The 22227-nt window shown below is 44.4% G+C and overlaps 1 protein-coding gene across 11 annotated transcripts; it reads left to right on the top strand.

Annotated features, from left to right (window-relative positions):
* The first annotated feature begins 269 nt into the window (after positions 1 to 269).
* LOC133905937 (putative disease resistance protein RGA3) lies at positions 270 to 8342 on the top strand. 11 transcript variants are annotated; one of them, XR_009907729.1, is made up of 4 exons: positions 270 to 683; positions 1190 to 5462; positions 6894 to 6971; positions 8031 to 8342. XR_009907729.1 is itself a non-coding variant. In XM_062347749.1 (3 exons), exons 1-2 carry the CDS (start codon positions 393 to 395, stop codon positions 5447 to 5449), a joined length of 4551 nt encoding a protein of 1516 aa, XP_062203733.1. In that variant the 5' UTR covers positions 270 to 392; the 3' UTR covers positions 5450 to 5462; positions 6894 to 7459. The 11 variants fall into 11 exon arrangements, 2 of the variants coding, with proteins under 2 accessions (XP_062203733.1, XP_062203732.1); XR_009907723.1 differs by lacking the exon at positions 8031 to 8342 and adding an exon at positions 7154 to 7459 and having other exon boundaries at positions 1190 to 6394; XR_009907727.1 differs by lacking the exon at positions 8031 to 8342 and adding an exon at positions 7186 to 7459 and having other exon boundaries at positions 1190 to 6394.
* Positions 8343 to 22227: the final 13885 nt, after the last annotated feature.

The raw sequence follows: 22227 nt of genomic DNA on the forward strand, positions 1-22227 counted from the left end.
ACCGGGTTTTTAGACTCATACAGCGTTATGACATGTGTTTCTATATGTATAGGTATGTGTGTGGATCGTGTGATCGTATATGTACGATGCAGATGAAGATCTTATTGGGATCTTACGCAGGCAGGTTTCATAAAAATTTTCTCCGTTCCACATGGGCCCCACCAGCTGTAGTGCGATATGGAATACTAGCTTTCTGAGGAGTCCCCTAGAAGCAAGTTATGAGCAGTTAGATATAAAATATGTGGTATAGATAGAGGCCTCGTGAGATCTTTCACGCGGAGGTCTCCCAGAATTTGTTTGCGTCCGCCCAAGCAAACTGTACGTACGAGCCGAGGCGCCTCTAGTCTCGACCCAAGGACCAAGGACGGCGGACGCGGCAGGCCGAACAGGACATGGATACGCAGGTCGTCCCGGCCGGCGCCGGTGGCGGCGCGCTGCAGGCGTGGTTGGATCGCGCGGGCGTCGGCAGCGGGGTGGCGGCCCTCAGGGCGGCCGTTGAGGGCGCCAGGCGGCTGCTCGCCGCCGCCGCGGCGCGCCGCGGCGAGCTGCAGAACATGCCCTTGGAGGGGTTCCTGAAGCAGCTCGACCGAGAGGTGTTCCGGGCCGACACGCTGCTGGACGAGCTGGACTACCACCGCATCCGGGAAGAGCAAGAGGCGGATGCCGCCTTCGTCGGCGAGCAGGTTGGTCATGCTTCTGAATCCGTTCGCATTGAGATTTACTAAGTGTCTTTCCTGCTCCATCCATTAAAAAACTATAGGGTGTGTATTTTTGTCTTGTACTTGGACCAGTAAGCCACTAAATGACTATAACTACCTTGAATATTCTCCCCGGTTACTACATTTGAAATTTAGTCTTACAAACTACACGGGATAAAAAAAACTAATATGTACTAAGTTTGTCACGTTTAATCACGCTATAAATTTTTAGGTAACTGTTTGGTTGACTACTATAATTATGATAAATTACACTTTATTAGCTCTTAGCTCACATGTCATACACTTAGTTTTTTTTATTAATTTTGTCACACTTATAGCTAAGAATTTGTTAATCATATTTTTTTATAACAAACAACACTTGACTAATTTTAAACGTAACAAACTTAGACGCGAACCAAACATGCTCTAATTACTACCTGTAAAACCCTTTTGTCATTTACTTGTCTCAAATATTTTATTTCATTTGTTAGTTTGTGGGCAGCCTTACGGACCAAATGGAACATGGAGAATGGGGCCATGGCAGCAATTCTGATTCATCGCAGAACCACTCCATTGTTGATCCATCAGCCTCCGATTCATCTAGACTTCAGCTTGTCTTGTACAGTGCCAATGCAAATTCTTTGGTGCCGTGGATGGAACTAGAGAAGAACGACATCTTAGATAGGATATACAAACATGTCAATGAACTCAATGAGATGCAACATGACGCACGAAAGGCACTCAAGCTTGAGGAGCTGGACTTCCTTGCTCACAGAATGGACCCTCCAGATATGGACTTCAGGGAGACAACTCCTCTTGTCACTGAACCCAAAATTTATGGGAGGGAAAAAGAGCAGTATCAAATAATCAACAAACTTATGACTAGTGAAACAGATGACGGATACGTATCAGTTTTCGCCATTGTTGGGAACGGCGGCATTGGCAAGACCACTTTAGCTCGTCTGGTGTATAATGATGCTATCGTTGGAAGGCATTTTCTGCTAAGGATATGGATCTATGTATCTGTTAATTTTGATGAAGTTAAGCTTACACACGATTTGTTAGAATGCTTATATGGTGATAGATTTGAGGGAATTGATGACTTGAAGAAGCTCCAAAAGTACGTCCAGGATGGTGTCAAGTCCAGAAGGTTGCTACTTGTTATGGATGACATATGGGAAGACCATGACACAAGTCGATGGGACACATTCCTAGCTCCTCTTCAACAGACTCAAGTCAAGGGAAATAAGATTTTAGTGACTACACGGAAATTTTCTGTTGTGAAAATGATAGGTGCAAAGGATGAAATTAAGCTAGATGGTCTGATGGAAGAGAGTTTTTGGTCTTTATTCAAAGATTATGCATTTGGGAACATGAGACCACAGAAGAAACTAATACATATTGGGCGTCAGATAGCAAAGAAACTGATGGGATATCCTTTAGCAGCTAAAACTGTTGGAACCCTACTAAGAAGAAAACTTGATGTTGAGCATTGGAGGAGAGTTCTTGACAGCAATGAATGGATATATCAAGGAAGCAACGAGGACATCCTACCAGCACTGAGGATTAGCTACAACCATCTGCCCTTACCTCTTCAACGGTGCTTCTCATATTGCGCACTGTTCCCTAAGAATTACCATTTCAACACTGAACAATTGGTCAACATATGGATTGCACAAGGTTATGTTTGTCCCAAAGGAAGCAAAAGAATAGAAGATGTAGGATGCGAGTACTTCAGTGAGCTCGTGGACTGTGGGTTTATTCAATATGAACCAACAAGGCTCGCTCACATCATGCATGATCTTATTCATGATTTAGCACAGATGGTTTCATCTGATGAATGTTTTACTATAGAAGCCCTTGGATCTAGAACAGCACCAAAGCTTATTCGCCATGTCAGTGTTATTACAGAGTCGGCATATCGTCCAAAAGGAGATGGCAGTATGGCACCTAACGAATCGTTCGAAGAAGAATTTGTTGAAGCTATTGGCTCATTCCAACCCAATAACTTGGGCACAGTTATGTTGATTGGTCGATATGATTCAAACTTTTCTGAAGCATTTCGAGACAAATTTGATGAGTTCAGAGCCATTCGTGTATTGAAACTTGAAATGATGTTTGATGGTTTGGGTTCTCTGATATGTAACCTTTCAGCATTTATCCATCTTCGTTATCTGGAGCTGCGTGCTGCTTATGCAACTTCAAATTTGCAGCTGCCGGAGTCATTATCTAAGCTGTACCATCTAGAGGTCCTCGATATAAATGTAAGACATAATTGGGGATCTCACACAGAGTTACCAAGAGGGTTGAACAATCTTGTAAACCTGCGCCACTTTCTCGCCTTTGAGAATTTGCATATGAAAATTGCTGATGTTGGTAAATTGAAATTTCTTCAAGAGCTCAAGGCATTCAAAGTCAGGAAGAAGAAAGAGTTCAGTATAGATCAACTAAGCACTCTAATGGAGCTTAGAGGATCACTGAAAATATATGGTCTTGGAAATGTTGAGAGTAAAGAGGAGGCTATGATGGCTAGACTGAAGGACAAAGTACATTTGAGCAATTTACACTTATCATGGGAAAAAGGGCAAGACAATACTGCTTCTCACACAATAGTACTTGAAGGACTTCAACCACACACAACCCTCAAGTGTCTCCGAATTGACGGACATAGAGGTGCTCCTCCCAAATGGGTAACCACAGATTTTCCACTTACGTCCTTGCGGTCTCTTCATCTGGAGGGTTGCCAGAACTGGGTAGCACTTCCACCTATTGAGAAGTTGCAATTCCTTAGGGAGTTGCACTTGATTCGTTTGTTTAAAATCAGAGAAGTGCTCATTGGTCCCTTGGAGGTGTTGGAGCTACGTGAGATGAGTCGATTGAAAAAGTGCACTGTGTTAGATGAAGAATACTCATCCAAAAGTATACGTGTTCTTGAAATTATGTCATGTCATCACTTGAACAGGTTACCCTTTTTGCAGAATTCTTGTGACGACGAGAATGAGCAACGATTACCAAATCTCCACCGAGTTCATATTCATGACTGGCTAGAATCTGAAGACTTACCAGCACTTCCTGTCACCAGAACATCAACTGATTTAGACATTTCAAATGCTGGATCCATTACATCCATGTCATTCCGTCTCAAACATGCAGTTGACTCAGATGGGCTAATCCTAATAATTAAAGGTGGTCCCCATCTAAGCAGTTTGGATGAGAAATTGCTTGCATTCCATAATCTCACTACTGTAGAAGAAATAGAAATTACCGGGTCTCCAAATCTATCTCATCTTGCTTGGAACAGCTTGCAGCAGTTGACATTCCTAAAAAGGTTGACATTGTCAAGTTGCCACAAGGTATTCTCTTCGTTCCCAACTGGATACAGTCTACCACCTTCACTTGAAGATCTTGATCTGTCAAGGTGTGATATAACAGGGAGTCAACTGTCTCGAGTGCTGGTTAGTCTTACTAATTTGTCAAGCTTGAAAATAGCATTCTGTGATAAGATAACATCATTGGCTGTAGGCTTGTTAACAAATGAAATCAACCTAATGCCAGGAGGCTTATGTCACATCCCACTTCACAGTTTGATGAGGATGCAGAAGTTGCACATCTCATCCGACATGCATTTCTTGAGCAAGAAGGGCCTAGGAGAACTTGTTTCCCTTAAAGATTTGGTTATTAAAGGTTGTGCCAAGCTTCTCACCACCATGGTTCTCCAAGCAGAAATAGAATCAAACAATAGCATCATTCTCCCTTCTTCATTGCTAAATTTAATGATTGATTATTTGCCAGACAAGCTATTGGAGCACTCGAGTCTCACCTCCCTTGTTCAGCTAGACTTGGAGCAGAGTCCTAGTTTAACATCAGTAAACCTGCATTCCTGCACAGCATTACAGAAATTAGTAATAAAAAAATGCGACTTGCTAGCTTTATGTGAAGGTCTTCAGTCCCTTACCCGTGTCAGCACAATGATTGTAATGGACTGCCCAAGCATGATGTCTTTGGCGTTGCAGTCTTGTTTGGCATTAAGGCACCTGCATGTTCAAGGCTGTCATGCATTATATACACTAGAGAGCTTAGTGTGCCTTCCATTACTTGCTGAATTGCATCTAATCGAGAATCAAAATTTGGTTTCTCTCAAGTTGCATCCTCATGCTGCACTGGAGAGCCTGAACATTCAAGAATGTCCTTCACTGTCTTCATGGGAGAACTTGAAGTCCTTTGCACATCTTGTTAACTTGGAAATCCGAAATACTCCTGGTTTTGTGTCAGCGTGGAACCATATGGCTCAAGAGGCTGAACTTGCCCATCAAGAGTTGTGCTTACCCCTTCAGACACTTCACATTGATGACATCAGTTTTCTCACAACAGCAGTGTGTAGGAACCTGGTTTCTCTTAAGGAACTACGCATCGGTCTCACTTTGGATTTTGACGATGTCGACTGCCGGATGAGAAGATTCACAGATGAGCAGCAGGAAGCACTACAACTTCTTAACTCACTCCAACGGCTTGAGCTGTTGTCCATGACGTATCTTCAGATGCTTCCCTCAGAGTTGCATCGCCTTCCCTCTTTGCAGTATTTGATTATAAAGAATTGTGAGAGCATCAAGTCGCTACCAGAAAAGGGTCTTCCAGATTCGCTCAAGCTTCTTGATGTCGACAAATGTAGCACAGAACTATATGAACAATGCCAACACGTAAGAGGCCTCCAATGGTTGTACATCCGCGGCCGTAAACAAGGAAAGGGCTAGCTTTTATCTGGAGGTATGCTATGTTTTTCCTTTATTATCAAAATCTTTTTATTAACATAAAACTAGAAAAATCAAAACTTAGTAGAATAGGCACCTTTTTGGTCAATCCTTAGCATGCATTTCTTTTGGATTCAATGAAGGTTTTTTTTTTTCATTCTATGAATCTTTACGTTGATTTACTGCAAGGTGCAATTGTTTCATAAGTAACTTAGTACTTGCAAAGAATGAAGAACAAAGGATGAACTTCCAGCGCTTTGTGCAGTGGAAGCTCCATATTATGCACCATATTTCCATCTCCATCAACAATATGTTTGGTCAAATTTATTGTGCACTACAAAACCACCTTAATTTCAACATATGCAATTGATAAAAGGTAAAAACAACTAATGTATACACATTAATTGAAACTTGAAACTTAACACCTCACTCTCTATCATTAGAATATGTATTAAACTTAAGAATTCTAAAATTTCACAATTATTGTTGAATAATTTCTTTTTTTAGGGAAATACAGTAGGGGAGGCCCCTAATGTTGTATATATTATAATTTCTTAACAATTTAATTTATCTAATGCAAACCATTCTTCCGAAGTTCAAAACTAAAGGGGGAAGAATGCAATTTCCTTTGAGATACTTAACATATTGGCATTTTCAGTGATGATGACAGACTTATGGTTCCATTGATCATTTATTCTCAATCATCATTATGAAACCATAGAATTTTTATTCAATACGACTGATGTTCATCTGCCAATTTACTTCTTGCTTACAGATTCGCTATATTATGGTTCCTTTTGTTGTTCATCATTGATTTCTAATGTTTTCACCAATTTGATTAACCCGAGAGCATATCCGACAAGTGATGGGAATGGCTCATCTTCTACCCAGCTGTATTATGCACAGTACAAAGTTACATACTTTACTTATATTCTTCTTTTGGGCAGAGTAAGTTATTAGCCTTTTGGTTCAGCTTGCTGAACCATATGTTGAAACAGTAACACTGTGTTTGCATTTCTAAATTTTCAGTGCTCATTTTTATAGCTTTGTTACACAAGTATATGGTGTACGATTATACATGTATGCCTTTTTCTTTTGCCTGAAGCATACCTGGGATTCTGGGGTTCCTGAGTTTAAATGGTGCTGCTCTTTGCGAATATGTAGATCCACATTCTGTACTTCTAAAAGGACTCAGATGAAAGAACAAATTTCTATGATCCGTGCACTTCTTTCGTGGCTATATGTAATATAAAGGGTCTCATATATATAGAGAATTATATTGGGGTATGTGGAGGTGTGTTAATATGCAAGATAATCCTGTGCTTACTCTTCATTTTAATTTTTAGTCCTACTGAAGATTTCAAATAAGTTGGGCACGAGAATATGACGTATGCTCTTCAATCTAGTTCCTGATCTTTACTCATGTTTTTGTTTTCTAACAACAAAGGGGTGAGAACTAAGAGCTGAAAGAGATCGAAGTCAAATGTTATTTTGTTCAGAACTTCGAAGCAGGGTCTTCCTTCAGGTAAACTAATGATATCTTTTTTTCCCCCAGAACTTAGAAACAGCGACTTCTTTTTTTTATTTTTGTGAGGTTTTCACGAAGATCCTCACATTAAGTTTTTAATGAGGCAACAAGTGCGATATAAGTAGCATGCACACTGCATACTTTTGATCTCCAGTCGTTTCTTCTCACTGGATTGTCAGGAGTTTTTAATAAAACACACACACCTCTTCAGGGATGCGCTCAGCTCAGCGAGCCAGCCATACGGCACGGTGGGCTCGCGTGCCCGGTTGCCGACTTGACTTGGAACTTGGAAGTCAAGGTAAATGGGCTCATACCAAATTGGGGACGAAAGTTGCTGGAAATGGAGGCACAATATGGAGAGCTAGCACTTTCTATATTGAGCGCGCCGATCCTTTTCGCTAATTGTTGTAGTAATCTGGCGTTTAATGTTCTACTTCATGCAAGCATGAGAGAAATGTAATGATGAGAGTTAATAAAGCTTTTTTTTTTTAAAAAAACATGAGAGAAGGTGAGGTTGACATCTAGGTATTTAGTAAAGCGATTGTCAGTGAACGTGAGATAAATTCTTAGGGAGTGAACACATCATTTCCTTTTTTTTCATTTCCGTTTCCGGCCTTCCCGTGCGTATCTCCTTGGCGCGACGCGCGCCAGTTTCTGTCCCGCGATTCTGTCCGCGTGAGTGCGCCGTTTGCTTCACGATTTTTCTTGCTTCGAAGTTTTTTTTTTTTTTTTTTGCCCATTTATTTCCTCGTCGCATGGCTTACGTAAAGAGGAAACGTGATGATCATGCTAGAATTTACCACTATTTTTTTTGTCTCGTATTCTTGCTTCTTGGTTACCTAGGTTGCTTCTTGGTTACTGCAAGACAGCAAGAGCTTGTTTTTTGTTCATGCATGGCTGCTAGGCGCCGTGTGATGTAATTTTCGTGAGAATCATGTAATTTTTAGTCAAAATGTAATATTTTAAAATATTATGCAATATTTTTTAAACATATAATATATTTTTTCCAATTTTCAGTGTATGTATTTAAATTTTCATTAGGTTTTTATTATACAGAAAGGCATGACTGGGAGGGAGGGGACCGGCTTGTCGATGGCTAGTGTTGTATATAGGCTTGTAGTTTGTACAAGAGATAAAAAGACAATTTTATTGTATAGAGACTGTACAATATACGGTTTCCGGTGGTGTCGGCGGCGGTGTCTCCACACGGACTTTTGTTCCTTTAGGTGACCTCTGGTATTCTCATCTCCTTTGGTGATCCAATAAGTCTATTATGAGGTATGACTACCCAAACCTCATGTGGGCAGGCTTAGCCTGTATTCCTAGATTTGGGTTAACTATTTATTTTCACTTAGAAGGACTTAGATCTGGTGGCAATGGATTCTGGTTTTGTTTCTTTTTGAGCTGAAGGTGACGGATCTGATCTTATTCTTTCCCGGCGAAGAGGCGGCTGATGGTCGTTCACTGATTTTTACTCGCATAGACAATAGGTTTGGTGTGTTGTCTACTGTAGCATTTCCAAGGGTTCGCACTACTTTGTTGGGTTGGGAAGGGGATTTCGTCTATAGCTACGACGTTCTTCACCACGACAAGCATAAGAAGAACAAGAAGCTCTTCTTTAAGAACCGTGATAAGTTGGTCAGGAAGGCGGCCAAGGCGGCATCTCGAGCTTTTGTGGTAGTGCTCAACAATGTCGATACTTCCTCAAACAAGGAGAAGAGCTCGAAGGAGGAGCTGCTCAAGAAGAACAAGGACTTCATCAGCCTTTGCTTCATGGCGAACGACAACAACAGTGACCCCAAGTGTGATTCTTCTAAGGTATCACCTTCCTACGATCAGCTTTCTGTTCAGGTCGATATCTTCAATGATGCACTTGTTAGCCAGGATAGATTGCTTAAAAAGTGGTTCATGAAGTCAAAGAACTCAAGTCTATACTAGAATGTTCATCTTATGAGCTTGAGTTGCTTAGGTTTAGGGCTAAGGATGAAGAGTGTGATAGTTGTCTTGTGGTCATAAGTGAGCTTACTGAGCTTCAGACTTTTTATGCTCAAGTCGCCAGTCAGCTTGAGACTACCGAGAAGAAGCTCCTTGAGGAGTCTAGACCTACTCTCTTCGACGCTTGCAATAATTGTTCTTTGCTCTCAAAGGATGTTAATGTGAAAGGCAAGCGCATAAAGGAGCTGGAGTCTAGATTAGAGAGTGTTGAGAATTCTAAGAATGTGCAGCCAAACTGTTCCATCTACATCATCCTTAAGGACAAGCTCAACTGGGTTAGAAGGCAAGTTGAGAAGCTCATGGCCGAAAATGAGTATCTCCTTTCTCTAGTGGAAACATGATCAGGAGGCAAGGTTAAAAATGAACTTGATTTTAGCTAAGACCAAAATGTGCATAGATAAGGCGGGTTTAGCTTTAAGGTTGAGTTTTGAGAGGGTGGCTTACAATGGGGATGGTAAGACTATTTTCACCACACCTACTACCCTTGAGGCCGAGAAATCCAAGATCAATACCCCACCTTAACCCACAAAAAAGAAACCAACACCACAAGTTACAAAGAAGAAACCCATACCACCACCCAAGAGAGCTCCACAACCAAAGGTGAAAGTCCCTGTGAGAGAGCCTAGAGTGACTGGTAGTCCAGTTTTTTAGAGACGCTACCACTGCACCTACTGCTGGAGAGAGATTTATCTAGTTGGGTTTTGCTTTCGCCGTAGGTGGGATGAGCGGCGTGAGTGGGAATGGAGTACTCGGGACATGTACCACCCCTCTTTTGGTGTATATGAGCCTTTTTCTTGCTCTTACTCACAAGGTTTTGGTGCTTCTCAGTTTCCTCCTAGAAGTTGTGTCCGGCGTGGATCTTACCATGATTCATATGGTTTTAATTCACGTGTAAGAGGTTTTGAGTTGCAGTACTTTGGTGGACCACGTTTTCCCTATCGTGGTACTCACCCTCAACGCACTAGACCTATTTTTACTGCTTCAGGCTAGATAACCTAGTACTGGACTCCCAAGAGATTTTTGTCTAACCCCAGTACTGAGCCATCCACATGTTATTCTTCTCATACATAGGTGGCAGGCGAAGGCCTCGAGAACAAGTGGCTCATTGATTTCCTTTGCTCGCGCCACATGACTAAAGATGCATCATGGTTCTCCAGCCTCACTCCAATGAAGTGACATGAATTCATCACATTCGGGGATGACAAGAAAGGTAGAGTGAAGGCTAAAGGTATGGTAAGAGTGAGTGAGAGTTTCACTCTCAAGGATGTGATTTTGGTGGAGCATCTGGGATACAACTTGCTTTCGTATCTCAGTTGCTGGATGAGGACACAGAAGTGCATATCAAGCGCGTACATCTCGAGTTCTTGATTGCTTGGGCGCTTTGATTTGCCAAATTTCTCGAGTAGGGAGAGTTTTTGGAGCTTATTTTTCTAAGTCTTTTCGTTCTTCTCGATGTTTAATTGCTCAACCCTCTTCTGAGCTTTGTATGTGACATAGGAGACCAGGGTATATGAGTTTTGATTTGTATTCTCGTTTGAGTGCCTTAGGCTTGATCTGAAGATTGCCCAAGCTCAAGTTTGAGAAAAACCTAGTGTGTGCTCCTTATCGGTATGGCAATATGGTTGCCGCTTCTCACCCACTAGTCAATCTGGTGATGACTGAACGATCGAGAGAACTTCTCCATATGGACACTGTTGGTCCTTTTCAAGTTCGTTCGGCGAGTGGGAAATGGTATGTACTTGTTATTGTTGATGACTTCTCTCGCTACTCTTGGTTGTTCTTTCTTGTGAGCAAGGATGAAATATTCTCACATTTTCGGAGCTTAGCTTTGAGATTGTTTAAGGAACTTCCTGGTGCATTGAAAGCAATTCAGAGTGATAATGACACCGAGTTCAAGAACTATTTGTTTGATGCTTTCTACCTTGAACATAGCATTGAGCATCAATTTTCAGCCACATACGTTCCTCAGCAGCATGGCATGATTGAAAGGAAGAATTGGACTTTGGTGAAGATGGCTAGGACGATGCTCGATGAGTATAGGACTCCTAGAAAGTTTTGGGCTGAGGCTATTAGCACCATTTGATATATCTCCAATCGAATTTTCTTGTACTCGATCTTGAATGTGACTTCTTATGAGCTGCGTTTTGGGAGAAAGCTGAAGGTTTCTCATTTGAAAGTTTTTGGATGTCAATGCTTCATCCTAAAGTGTGGCAATCTTGACAAGTTTGAGTCGCGTTCTTCCAATGGGATCTTCTTAGGTTATTCGCTTCATGGTCAGTCTTACTGGGTTTATAATCTTGACACTAACACCATCATAAAATCCTGTGATGTGACTTTTGATGAATCAACTTCGTGTGCTAGTTCTTCTTTCTAGTGTGCAGGTGACAAAGAGATTGGCGAAAGCATCTTCGTAGATGGTGAACTTCCAGCTCTCGGTGATGATGAGATAGTCCACTACTTCCTTCCATCACACTTACTCTCGAGCTGGCTCCTGCTTCTTCTACACGAGTAGAGGGTCCTGCAGTATCTACATCCACTTCAGCTACTTTCGAGACTACACCGTCTACATTTGAGGGGGATGTGGTCTCACATTGTGAGCCTCCTCGGCACATTCAGTGGATATATCCTCCTCAATAGATGATTGGTGACCTTGGTGAGAGGGTAGCTAGACTAGAAGTCATTAGGATCCTTCTTGCATTTTTTACATCCCAAGGTTTCAAGCTGTACTAAATGGATGTCAAATGTGCATTCCTAAAAGGGTTCATAGAGGAACACAAGTCGGTGGTCCAGGAAGTGTGGGCAACCGCATCAAACCCGAGCCCGCGCCTCAAGTGGTCGGAGGTCCCGCTCACCTTCAGCCAGGCCGACCATCTGGCATGCATCAGACGCCCTGGTCGCTACCCCATCATGGTCGATCCCATGGTACAGAACATCCGGCTAGGTCGCATGCTCGTCGACAGTGGGAGCTCGATCAACCTTCAATTCACTGATGCACTAGATGCCCTGCAAATTTCGAGAAGCTCATTGAAACCATCTCCATCGTTGTTTGGAATCACCCCGGGCTCCTCGGTCAAACTGTTAGGACAAATTGAGCTACCGGTCACCTTCGGTTCACCGGAAAACTTCAGGACCTGAAGGATCCTCTTCGATGTGGCCAACTTCGGGACTGCGTATAACGCGATCCTCGGGCGACCGATAATGGCCCAATTCATGGCTGTCGCTCACTACACGTACCAGGAAATTAAGATCCCTGGGCCAACAGGGGCCATCACCATTGCTGGCAATGCCAAGACGGCCCTGCACTGCGACAAGAGGAGCCTCGACATGGTCAAGCTAACTCCCGGGTCACAGCCCGAAACCGTTGAACCCAGCGAACGGCTAGTAAAAGTCCAGGTCGTCGCTAGCCCAAATGATCAACTCAAAGCAGTAAGCCTGGACGACACCAACCCGATTAAGACAATCCAGATTAGGGCCTCACTGGACCTCAAATAGGAACTCATGCTCATCACCTTCCTCCGGGCGAACGCGAATGTCTTTTCATGAGGTCCGTCTGATATGCTCGGAGTCCCCAGGGATGTGATTGAGCACAAGATGTCTATATGATCGGACGCACAATCCATCAAGCAGAAGGCGGGTCGGTTCGCGGCCGACCGGAAGGAAGCACTTCGACAGGAGATCGACAAGCTCCTAGAGGCAGGCTTCATCCGGGAGGTACAATACCCAGAATGGCTGGCTAACCCAGTCATAGTCCGAAAGCAAAATGGTAAGTGGAGGATGTGTGTCGACTTCATCGACTCAAACAAGGCATGCTAGAAAGATCTTTTTCCCCTTCCTTGAATCGACCAGCTGGTTGACTCAACTGCCGCATTGAACTGTTATGCTTCTTAGATGCCTAGTCAGGGTACCATCATATTAGCATGTGTAGGGGGATGAAGAAAAAATGGCTTTTGGCCTGAAAAATGCCGGCACCACTTACCAACGATGCATTCAACTCATTCTCTGACATAGCTCGGGAGAAACGTCAAGGCATACGTGGACGATGTGGTCATCAAAAGTTGGATCAAGATGGACCTGGTCGCCGATCTCTAAGAAACATTTGGTAATCTCCGGAAGTACTGCATGAAGCTGAACCCAGAGAAGTGTACGTTCGGAGTTCCGTCAGGAAAGCTGCTGGGGTTCCTCGTATCTCATCGGGGGATTAAGGCAAACCACGACAAGATCAGAGCCATCGACCAGATGTAGCCACCGACCCAGTTAAAGGAAGTTCAGAAACTAACGGGATGCATTGCTGCTCTGAGCAAGTTTATCTCAAGGCTGGGGGAAAAAGGGACTGCCACTCTTCAAACTCCTGAAGAAAAACGACCACTTCCTGTGGACACCGGAGGCGAAAAAAACATTCTAAGAACTCAAAAGGTACCTCTCCACCCCTCCCATACTAACCACACCTCGGCCCAACAAGGAGCTCTTGCTCTATGTTGTCGTGACACAACAGGTCACAAGCACGATCCTGATCGCCAAGCGAGAGGGCCTCCAATGACTAGTATACTACGTCAGCAAGGTCTTACACGATGCCAAGGCTCGATACCCACAGGCTCAGAAACTGCTATACACCATCATAATAGCCTCTCGTAAGCTCAGACACTACTTCCATGCTCACAAGATCAAGGTGATCTCCTCATTCCCAATTAGGGAAATTCTCCATAATAGAGATGCAACAGGGCGAACAACAAAGTGGACAGTAGAGCTCAGGGGATTTAACCTCCAGTTCATCCCCCGAACTTCTATCAAGTCCCAGGAGCTGGCCAATTTTGTAGCCAAATGGTCGTTCTTCGAGCCTGAGCAGGTGCAACGACCGGAGGCGGACAAGCACTGGACCATGCATTTCGATGGGTCATTCACGCTAAAGGGAGCCGGAGTTGGGGTGGTTCTGACCTCACCCAATGGTGACATCCTCAGGTACGTCGTTCAATTGTATTTTCCAGCCACTAATAACACAGCTGAATATGAGGGCCTCTTGTCCAGAATGCGAGCAGCTTCCACACTTGGGATTAAATGACTGTTAGCGATAGGGGACTCTCTACTAGTCATAAACCAGGTACAAAAGGAGTTTCAGTGCTCTGACCCGACAATGGCAACATACCTCGCGGAAGTGAGAAAACTAGAGCGACGCTTCATCGGCTTTGAGGTCAAGCACGTCCCTCGCAAGGACAACTTCCTAGCCGATGAGCTGGCATGTCTAGCTTCTTCTTAAGAATCTGTTCCAGTCTAAGTCTTTGAAGAAAGACTCTCACGACCATACACCGCGGTCTCGGGCCAAGGTGAAGGGGATGCTCCACTTGAAAATGGAGCACCTGAGGCAACACCTTTGGAGGCAATGCCTCCTTCGGTGCCGTCGACCTCGGGCGACCATCATGTGGTCGCCCTGCTCAATTCGGGTACGATCTGGATGGATCAATATCAGTACCACAGCCGAAATACCATACCACTCTCTTGGCGTTTCGCTGTCCGGGGGATCGATATCGTGGGACTATTTCCTAAAGCCCCAGGCGATTTTGAGTTCCTATTTGTGACAATCGACAAGTTCACTAAATGGATCGAGGCCGAACCCGTCAGGAAGATAACCACCGCAGCAGCGATTAAGTTCATACGAGGGCTGGTAGTGCAGTTTGGTAGTCCAAACCGTATAATCACGGACAACGGAACTCAATTCGCCAGTAGTGCTTTCCAAGACTACTACGAGGAAATCGGGACCAAGGTTTGCTATGCGTGTGGCTCACCCCCAAAGCAACGAACAAGTCGAGAGGGCAAATGGGATGATACTGCAAGGGATCAAAACCTGGGTCTTTGATCGGCTTAAAAGCTATTCAAAACATTGGGTGGACGAACTCCCCACAGTACTCTGGTTGTTGCAAACAACCCCCAACCGAGCCATGGCCGAAAACCCCTTCTTCTTGATCTTTGGCGCGGAAGCCATGCTCCCCTATAAAATTGCCCTCCAGTCACCCCGAGTCAACAACTACTCGGACGATGAACAAGTGGCGCGACGAGAGGATGACATAAACCTGATCGAAGAGTTCCACGATCGTGCTCTGATTTGAGCCACCCGGTATCAGCAGAGCCTCAGACGCTACCACGACCGAAGGGTACGACAATGAACATTGGTCATAGGCGACCTCATCCTTAGGCAAACTCAGAATAAGGCTGATCGGAATAAGCTCTCCCCCGAATGGGAGGGACGCTACAAAGTGGTTGATGTCACCCGACCTGGTGCGGTCAAGTTAGCCATGGAGGACGGCCATGAATTACACAACTCCTGGAACATTGCTCTGTTGCGCAGGTTCTATGTGTAGGGTCGCTCGAAAACAGGCATGTTTTCTCTATTTTGTAGGACCTTCCGGACGAGCGTGGAATACAACCTGTAAGTTCTCAAATTAAAAAAAAAATAGACTCCCTGTTTTACAAGACCTCCCGACCAGCAACGGACTCCCCGCAAATTGGTCCTCCGACCACAGCGTGCGACCATGCTTGATGACCACTACCGAACCTGGAGACCAGGGCGACAAACAACAAAGCGGCCACAAACTCCCAAATAGGGCGAAGCCCCATCTCGTATGCTGACGCGATAACATGGGTACGGGTGGCCGACAATACGACAACAAGGCCACAAGTCCTCACTCGAGCTGAGCGCTGGTCGCCACCGACGGACTTGTCAAGCTATGGCCGTTCTACCCGCCAAAAACCTCACGAGCGAGCAGGATGGGACAAGCTAAGCCAATTCTCCGCATCAACACCGGGAAAGTTTTCCTGAAAAACTCCCAGTAGTGGTCCAGGCCAATCCATTCGAAAAACCGCAGGACGACGTTTTTATCCTCCGACCATCGGTAAGGGCCTGTGAGGAAGCTGGATCGAAGACGGACACTGTATGACCCTGGAAATTTCCATTCATGAGGAGGATAGGTTACAAGCCAACTTGTTACACCCAGTCGGGCTAACTATCCCAATACTTACCTACCCTATCCTCCCTAACTCTAGTGACTAGCGTGAGGTTGGCATACGAAGCCCGCTGGACCCTCGCCTCTATCTGCCCCTGAACGACTCAAGGAACCTCTTATACTCCTCCTTGGGATGACAGCTCACTCCAAGGGTTGGACGGCGACCAATGTAAGGGTCAGGATCTGCGGCCGATGCAAAGGCCCTGCTGGAGTTGTTGACTGGCCCCAGCGCGCCCCGAAGACCTCCCTTTTGCTTCTCCATCTCTTCCTCTTCATCGATCTCCTTCTCCAGAAGGCCCCAATCGATCCCATCCTCGTCATCAGAAATATCAATGACATCAGCCAGGGGATCCACCTGGGCAGGAGAGCAGGACGGCCCTACAGAGGACGGCTTTCTGTAAAATGACGTAAGCTTGACGGTCGCGGGCTCCATTCGGGCAAGTATCGGCTTTGATCTTGCGATCACGACTGCGACAAAAGCCTCGTCCGGAAGCGCCGTGGCAGGTGGATCCTGGGTGGGAGGTAAATCCCCCTCTGTCGGTTCATCCAAAATCGTCAATCTCTCCGGTGAGAAGGGAGGGGAGCGCGTCATGACCTCTGGGTCTGTCTACACTACGGAGCCGAGCATGAGACGGGATAAAGAAACTAGACTCTATGCATAAAAGGGCTTGAAGGAAAGAAAGAATGCAAGAGGAGAACTCAAAGGACCCTCAAACACCCATCCTTTAAAAAGACTACAGCGGCATCCCAACCAACACAGCATTCAAACCGCTCGAAACCCGAGGGGGCACGCAGAAATAGCCAAGAGTCCTTCAGGTCCAACGACAATAAATGTGCCTCCCCCTTTCTTCTCTCCTAGGACACTTAAAACCTCCCCCTATGATGCGTAACTTAAAAGTTGAACTTTGAGGATGAACGACGTCAATAACCACTCCTGGGGCAAACTATGTTTGGCCTGGGACCCAAGTTGTAGGATCAGGCCGAACCGCGATCACGAGGGAGCTTGGGTGCTACTGTCAGTGTATCAAGTAAAGGGCTAACAGGCCCCACGAAGGATGCAAAAAGCCAGGGGAACATCTCCTAAAATGCTAATTGATCAATGAATTACCATGACCACTGCAAGGCCTCCAGCAACCAATCTAGCTACGCCTTCATACAAACCCACGACCAGCCCCTGGTCGCGGGACTGGATTGGACGCAACCCATCCGAAGTGCCTTTATTTGGACACTCACCCGAATGCTTCTCTTCACCAAGCACCGGCTCCGACGGATAAGGTCGTGGGTGGTGCAGGGGACATTGTCCCATCCCGTAGCATTAAAGGCTACGGAGTGAGACTTTACAGACCGGTGTAGCACCACACGACAGATGAGATATTGTCAGCCATCCGGCAGGGCAAGTGGACGGAGATGGCACAAAGAGGCAAGTGGACGGGGACAGTGCAGAGGCAAGTGGACGGGAACAGCACAGAGGCAAGTGGACGGGGACGGCACAGAGAGGCAAGCGGACGGAGACGGTGCAGAAGGGCATCGTTCCATCCCGTCGCATTAAATGCAGCAAAATAAGGCTCTACGGGCTAACTAAAGATGGCACACGGCAGTACGATACCGTCAGAGCAAGTTGGCATGCCTGGTACTCCGTAATGATGAGTTGAGTTAGATATTAGAATGAGCAGAGGTCATATGGGTAGGGCCCGCATGTAAGTTCTCACTCTCCCTACTATATAAAGGGATGAGGACCCCATCTGTAACCAAGGGAGATCAATTCTAGCAAACTGCTAGAACACCGTCTGTAACCAAGTGAGATCTACGATAACACAAACACAGGATGTAGGATTGTTATCCTCCGGGAGACCCAAACCTGTATAACCCCTGGTGTCCCCGAATCCATCATCTACACACAGACACACCCGAGTCCCTGAAACACCATTCACGCACCCACTGTCCAACATACATCAGAATCACTGTCAGGGATTTACCCTCGACATCACTAATGACCTATCATTAGTGACGTGATAAGAGTGACGGGTACGGGACCCGTTACTAATGCCGGTTATCACCCGTCACTAATGACTTTTTTCACGTAATGTCATTAGATGATTCTACAACAACATTCTCAACACATGTCTCATTGCAAAGGGGTGAGCTAGATAAATCGATTAAATCATCACAAGAAGTGGAAGCATCTACCTTAGGATTGAAATTAAAGAGAGAGGTAGATTTCTTCAAAGGGACCTTAGGTTAATGTTCAATGCACTCAAATTTTGCCTTAAGCTCTTCATGCTCCTTGTTTAGCAATTTGAATTTGCTCAATAATTGTTTATAATTAGACACAAAGGTAGCGTGAATATCATTAAGACATTGATTTTTTTTAAGTTCTTTAGATTGTTTTTTTAAGACCCTTTGTTGCTAATTGATCAATTCAAGAAGTTTTTCTTGAGAGGGTGAATGCTCACCGGACTCATCATCACTTACATCGTTTTCCATACATTTGGCTATAAGATACTTATGTGATGATGACCTTGAGGAAGAGCTTTTTTTGAGGAGTGGCTGATGAAGCTCTCATCACTTGAGCTTAAATCTTCATCTTCACTCACTCATCTTCCTATGCTTGCAAATGCTTTGTCTCTTCCCCTTGTCTCCCTCTTGTTCTTGATCTTCTTCTTCTTTTTTATATGATCAATTGTGTTGACCAAGTCTTTCATGGAGATTCGATGATCAATCTTGGTATTAATTCTCTTGATGTTCTTCTCCACTTGTGAGATGAGCTTGGCGATCTTGGGATCAATCTCTTCATCATTTGAGGTGCTTTTCTCATCTTCTTCATCATTCTCTTCATTTTCATCACCATCATCTTCACTTGAGCTTGATTCTTGCTCTTGTCTCAGTAGCGAAAATGGCCCTATTAGGCCCTGATTATGATTTTGGTGACTAATGATAATATAGTTAATGGGACTAATATATTTGTCAACAATATATATTAGTAGGTCTCATGGATGCAATACATGAAGAAGCCACCGCAACCGGGACAAAGTTGGACTGAATTAGAGAAGTCCTAGGAAAATTTGCCTCACCAGATGGTTCGGTGCTTTGGGTGTTTGAACTCACCAGAGTATATTTGTTAAATGGGAGAAAGGCCTGAAGAGCTCACCGGAAGGTCTAGTGTTTGAGCAGAGTGCTCACCGGAGAAATTCGTCTAGAGAAGATGTTGTGCTGAAGAATATGCCTCACCGAATAGTCCGGTAATCAGTTGCACCAGAGCATTTTCAGAGAAAAGAAGAGAAGGCCCAACCCACCGGATGGTCCATTGTTGAGAAGAATGAATGCACCGAAGCATTATTACCAGAGAAGGATGTTGCCGTTGAAGATCGAATGTTCAACCCATCGGATGGTTCCGGTGTGAATGGAATGAACACCAGACAATGAATAGTGCAAAGAAACAGAATGAAGTTCAACCCAACGGATGGTCTGGTAATGAAGGTTGTACACACTGGAGTATTATTTCTAGAGAGGGTTGCAAAGGCTTGGATGGCTGAAGTCAACTCACTGGATAGTCTGGTGATGAAGTGATGTACACCGGATGCATACACCAGAGCAATTTACACAGAGAAGAAGGAAAGGCTCGGATGGCTCAAGATAACTCATCAGATAGTTCGGTAATGGAGATGAAGTATACATCGGAGTGTCCGGTATTCACAGAGGTTTGAGTAGGGTTCCAACGACTAGTTTGTGAGAGTGTACTCACCAAATGGCCCAGTGTTAGTACTAGTGTTAACACCAGATCATCTGTTGTTAACAGCTTTTCAGAGCCGTTGGGTTAACGGCTAGTGGTGAGTTTGAGGCTATAAATACCCACTCACTCGACCATTTGAAGGGGCTGGAGTCCAGAGAAGTTCAAGTACACCTGAGAAGACATCCAAGCCACCAAAGTGCTTAAAATGATCGTCTAAGGTGATTAAGCAAAAGATTAGAGAATGTTTAGTGCTTATAGGCCTAGAGATGGTGTTGCTAGGTGATTGCTGCTAGAGAGTGGATTAAGGAGTAATCCAACCTTATATCAAGTGGTACGTTGGCACCTTGGAGTCTTGGTGACTTACCAGCAAGCTTGTTGACCCTCTAACTTGGTGTGTAGTGGTGGTAAGGAGATTGTGCAGGGACGCGGAGACCCTTGCCTTGGTAGCTCAAGCTCTGAAGTGATCACGTCGGCAAGGAACCGGAAGAGAGACTAGTGGTGAGACCTTGTCTTGGTGGCTTGGTGGCTCATCCGGGTCGAGGTCTTGTCTTTGTGGCTTGGTGGCTAAAGAACCGTGACCGGGTGCTGACCGGGAGCATATCCTTTGTGGAGCTCCAACATGGACTAGGGGTGGCATTCATGCCATCGATATCACGAGAAAAAAAAAATCCTTATGTCGATTTTGCTCTCTCTACTTTATTTACGTTTTCCTATTTATTCTCTTACAATTTACCTTCTTAGATAGGTTGCAAGTGCTTTGATCGGTAGAGTAGACATACTAGAGAAATCTAGAGCACATCTAGATAGAATTTGATATAGGTTTATCTTATATAGTTTTTGGAGCTGAAATAGTTCTAAGTGTCCTAATTCACCCCCCTCTGACATCACCAATCCCTTCAGTCTCCTCATCTTTGCCTTCATATGTGAGCATGTTGCTTGCTTACTTGTGAGAGCAAAGTTCTTGACATCGGATCAGAAAGAAGCTTCCACCCTTATGTTCATTGTCATCTCATAGGTGGTGATCTTACTGATTACTTAGTTTAGAGTCATCCTCTTGATGTAATTCTTGTCATAGATTATGGAGACTGTTAACTTGTACTTTGGAAGAAGAGCTTGAAGTATCCTTCTCATGACTTGTTCATCTCCAATTTATGGCAAACCTAGCCCATTTATCTCATTGATAATAATATTCAAATGTGAGTACATATCATTAGCATTTTCATGGGCAAGTGTTTTATACTATTGAGCTTAGAGACTAGCACATGATATTTTTTATTGCGCACATATTTTGTGCCTTCATGTATTTCAATGAGACTAGTCCAAATATTATGTGCATTGGTGAGAGAATAAAAACAATTAAAAGCATCAGTGCATAGAGATGATAAAAGGATACTCTTCACCATAGCGTCACATTGTCTCTCCTTGTTTGTGAAATGCGGTCTCATCCCCTCTTCGGTGGCCCTCCAAATATCTAAACATTTGGCTTGCAAATGATAAGTCATTAGAGTTTTCCAATGAGGAAGTTAGTGCCATCAAAAAGTGGAGCCCTACTCATATCCATCCCAACCTTGGACGTCTCAACTCTAGGCAGTTGAACCTATCAAGAGCACGAGGCTCTGATACTAATTGAAGGGATCGGTGACGTCCTAAGAGGGGGCGAATTAGGACACTTAAAATTAATAAGCTCTAAAAACTTCACAAGATAAACTTATAACAATTTCTAACTAAATATGCTCTAGGTTTATCTAGTGTGTTTACCCTACCATTCAAAAGAGATTGCAACCTATCTAGAAAGGTAAATTGCAAGTAAATGTGAAAACATAAACAAGGTAGAGAGAGAAAACTCGGTATAAGGGATTTTTATCCCGTGGTATCGTTGGCATAAACACCACCCCTAGTCCACGCTGGAGCACCAAGGATATACTCCCGGACGGCACCCAATCACGACCTTTGAGCCACCAAGGTCTAAAGTGGGTAGAGCTACCAAGGCAAGGCCTCACCACAAGCCTTCAGGAGTCCTTAGACTCAATCCTGTCTTCGAAGTGGTGAGTCCTTAGACGTCTGCCACGAGGGAGTCCTTAGAATTCACCCTTGTGTCATCATAGTCGAGTCCTTAGACGTCAGCCTTCGAGAGTCCTTAGACTTCATCCTATTTTCGGAGTTGCGAGTCCTTAGACTTCAGCCATAGGGGAGTCCTTAGACTTCACCCCTGTCAAACAATGCTTCTCGTCAGGGAATATATATTGTTCATTTATAAGGGATTACATAAGGAGTCTGACTCATTAAAAACCTTGCTCCCCGAAGTGGGGTTTCCTCTACAATGAAAAGAGTACAACTCTGAAGGGTTAAAAAATAATATAATGCTGAAGGAAAAGTAAACAGAAACTCTATTTACATACTCTAGATAACTAAGAACTAGCTAACATCAGCAGGTGAAACCCATCGTCAAACCATGAACTTGTGGAGTGCATCCGCATTCCATGTGTAGGGGAGCCTTTCGCCATCCAGTGTTGCTAAACGATAGGATTTTGTTCGA

This window comes from Phragmites australis, chromosome 23 (genome assembly GCF_958298935.1).
Source record: "Phragmites australis chromosome 23, lpPhrAust1.1, whole genome shotgun sequence".
Classification (NCBI taxonomy): domain Eukaryota; kingdom Viridiplantae; phylum Streptophyta; class Magnoliopsida; order Poales; family Poaceae; genus Phragmites; species Phragmites australis.

What these genes read in the sequence shown, in the direction of transcription:
- LOC133905937 (XM_062347748.1), top strand. Translation starts at nt 393, where the DNA reads ATGGATACGCAGGTCGTCCCGGCCGGCGCCGGTGGCGGCGCGCTGCAG. An exon ending in CCGCCTTCGTCGGCGAGCAG is followed by an intron (nt 684 to 1,189) that starts GTTGGTCATGCT and finishes TTCATTTGTTAG; the next exon opens with TTTGTGGGCAGCCTTACGGA.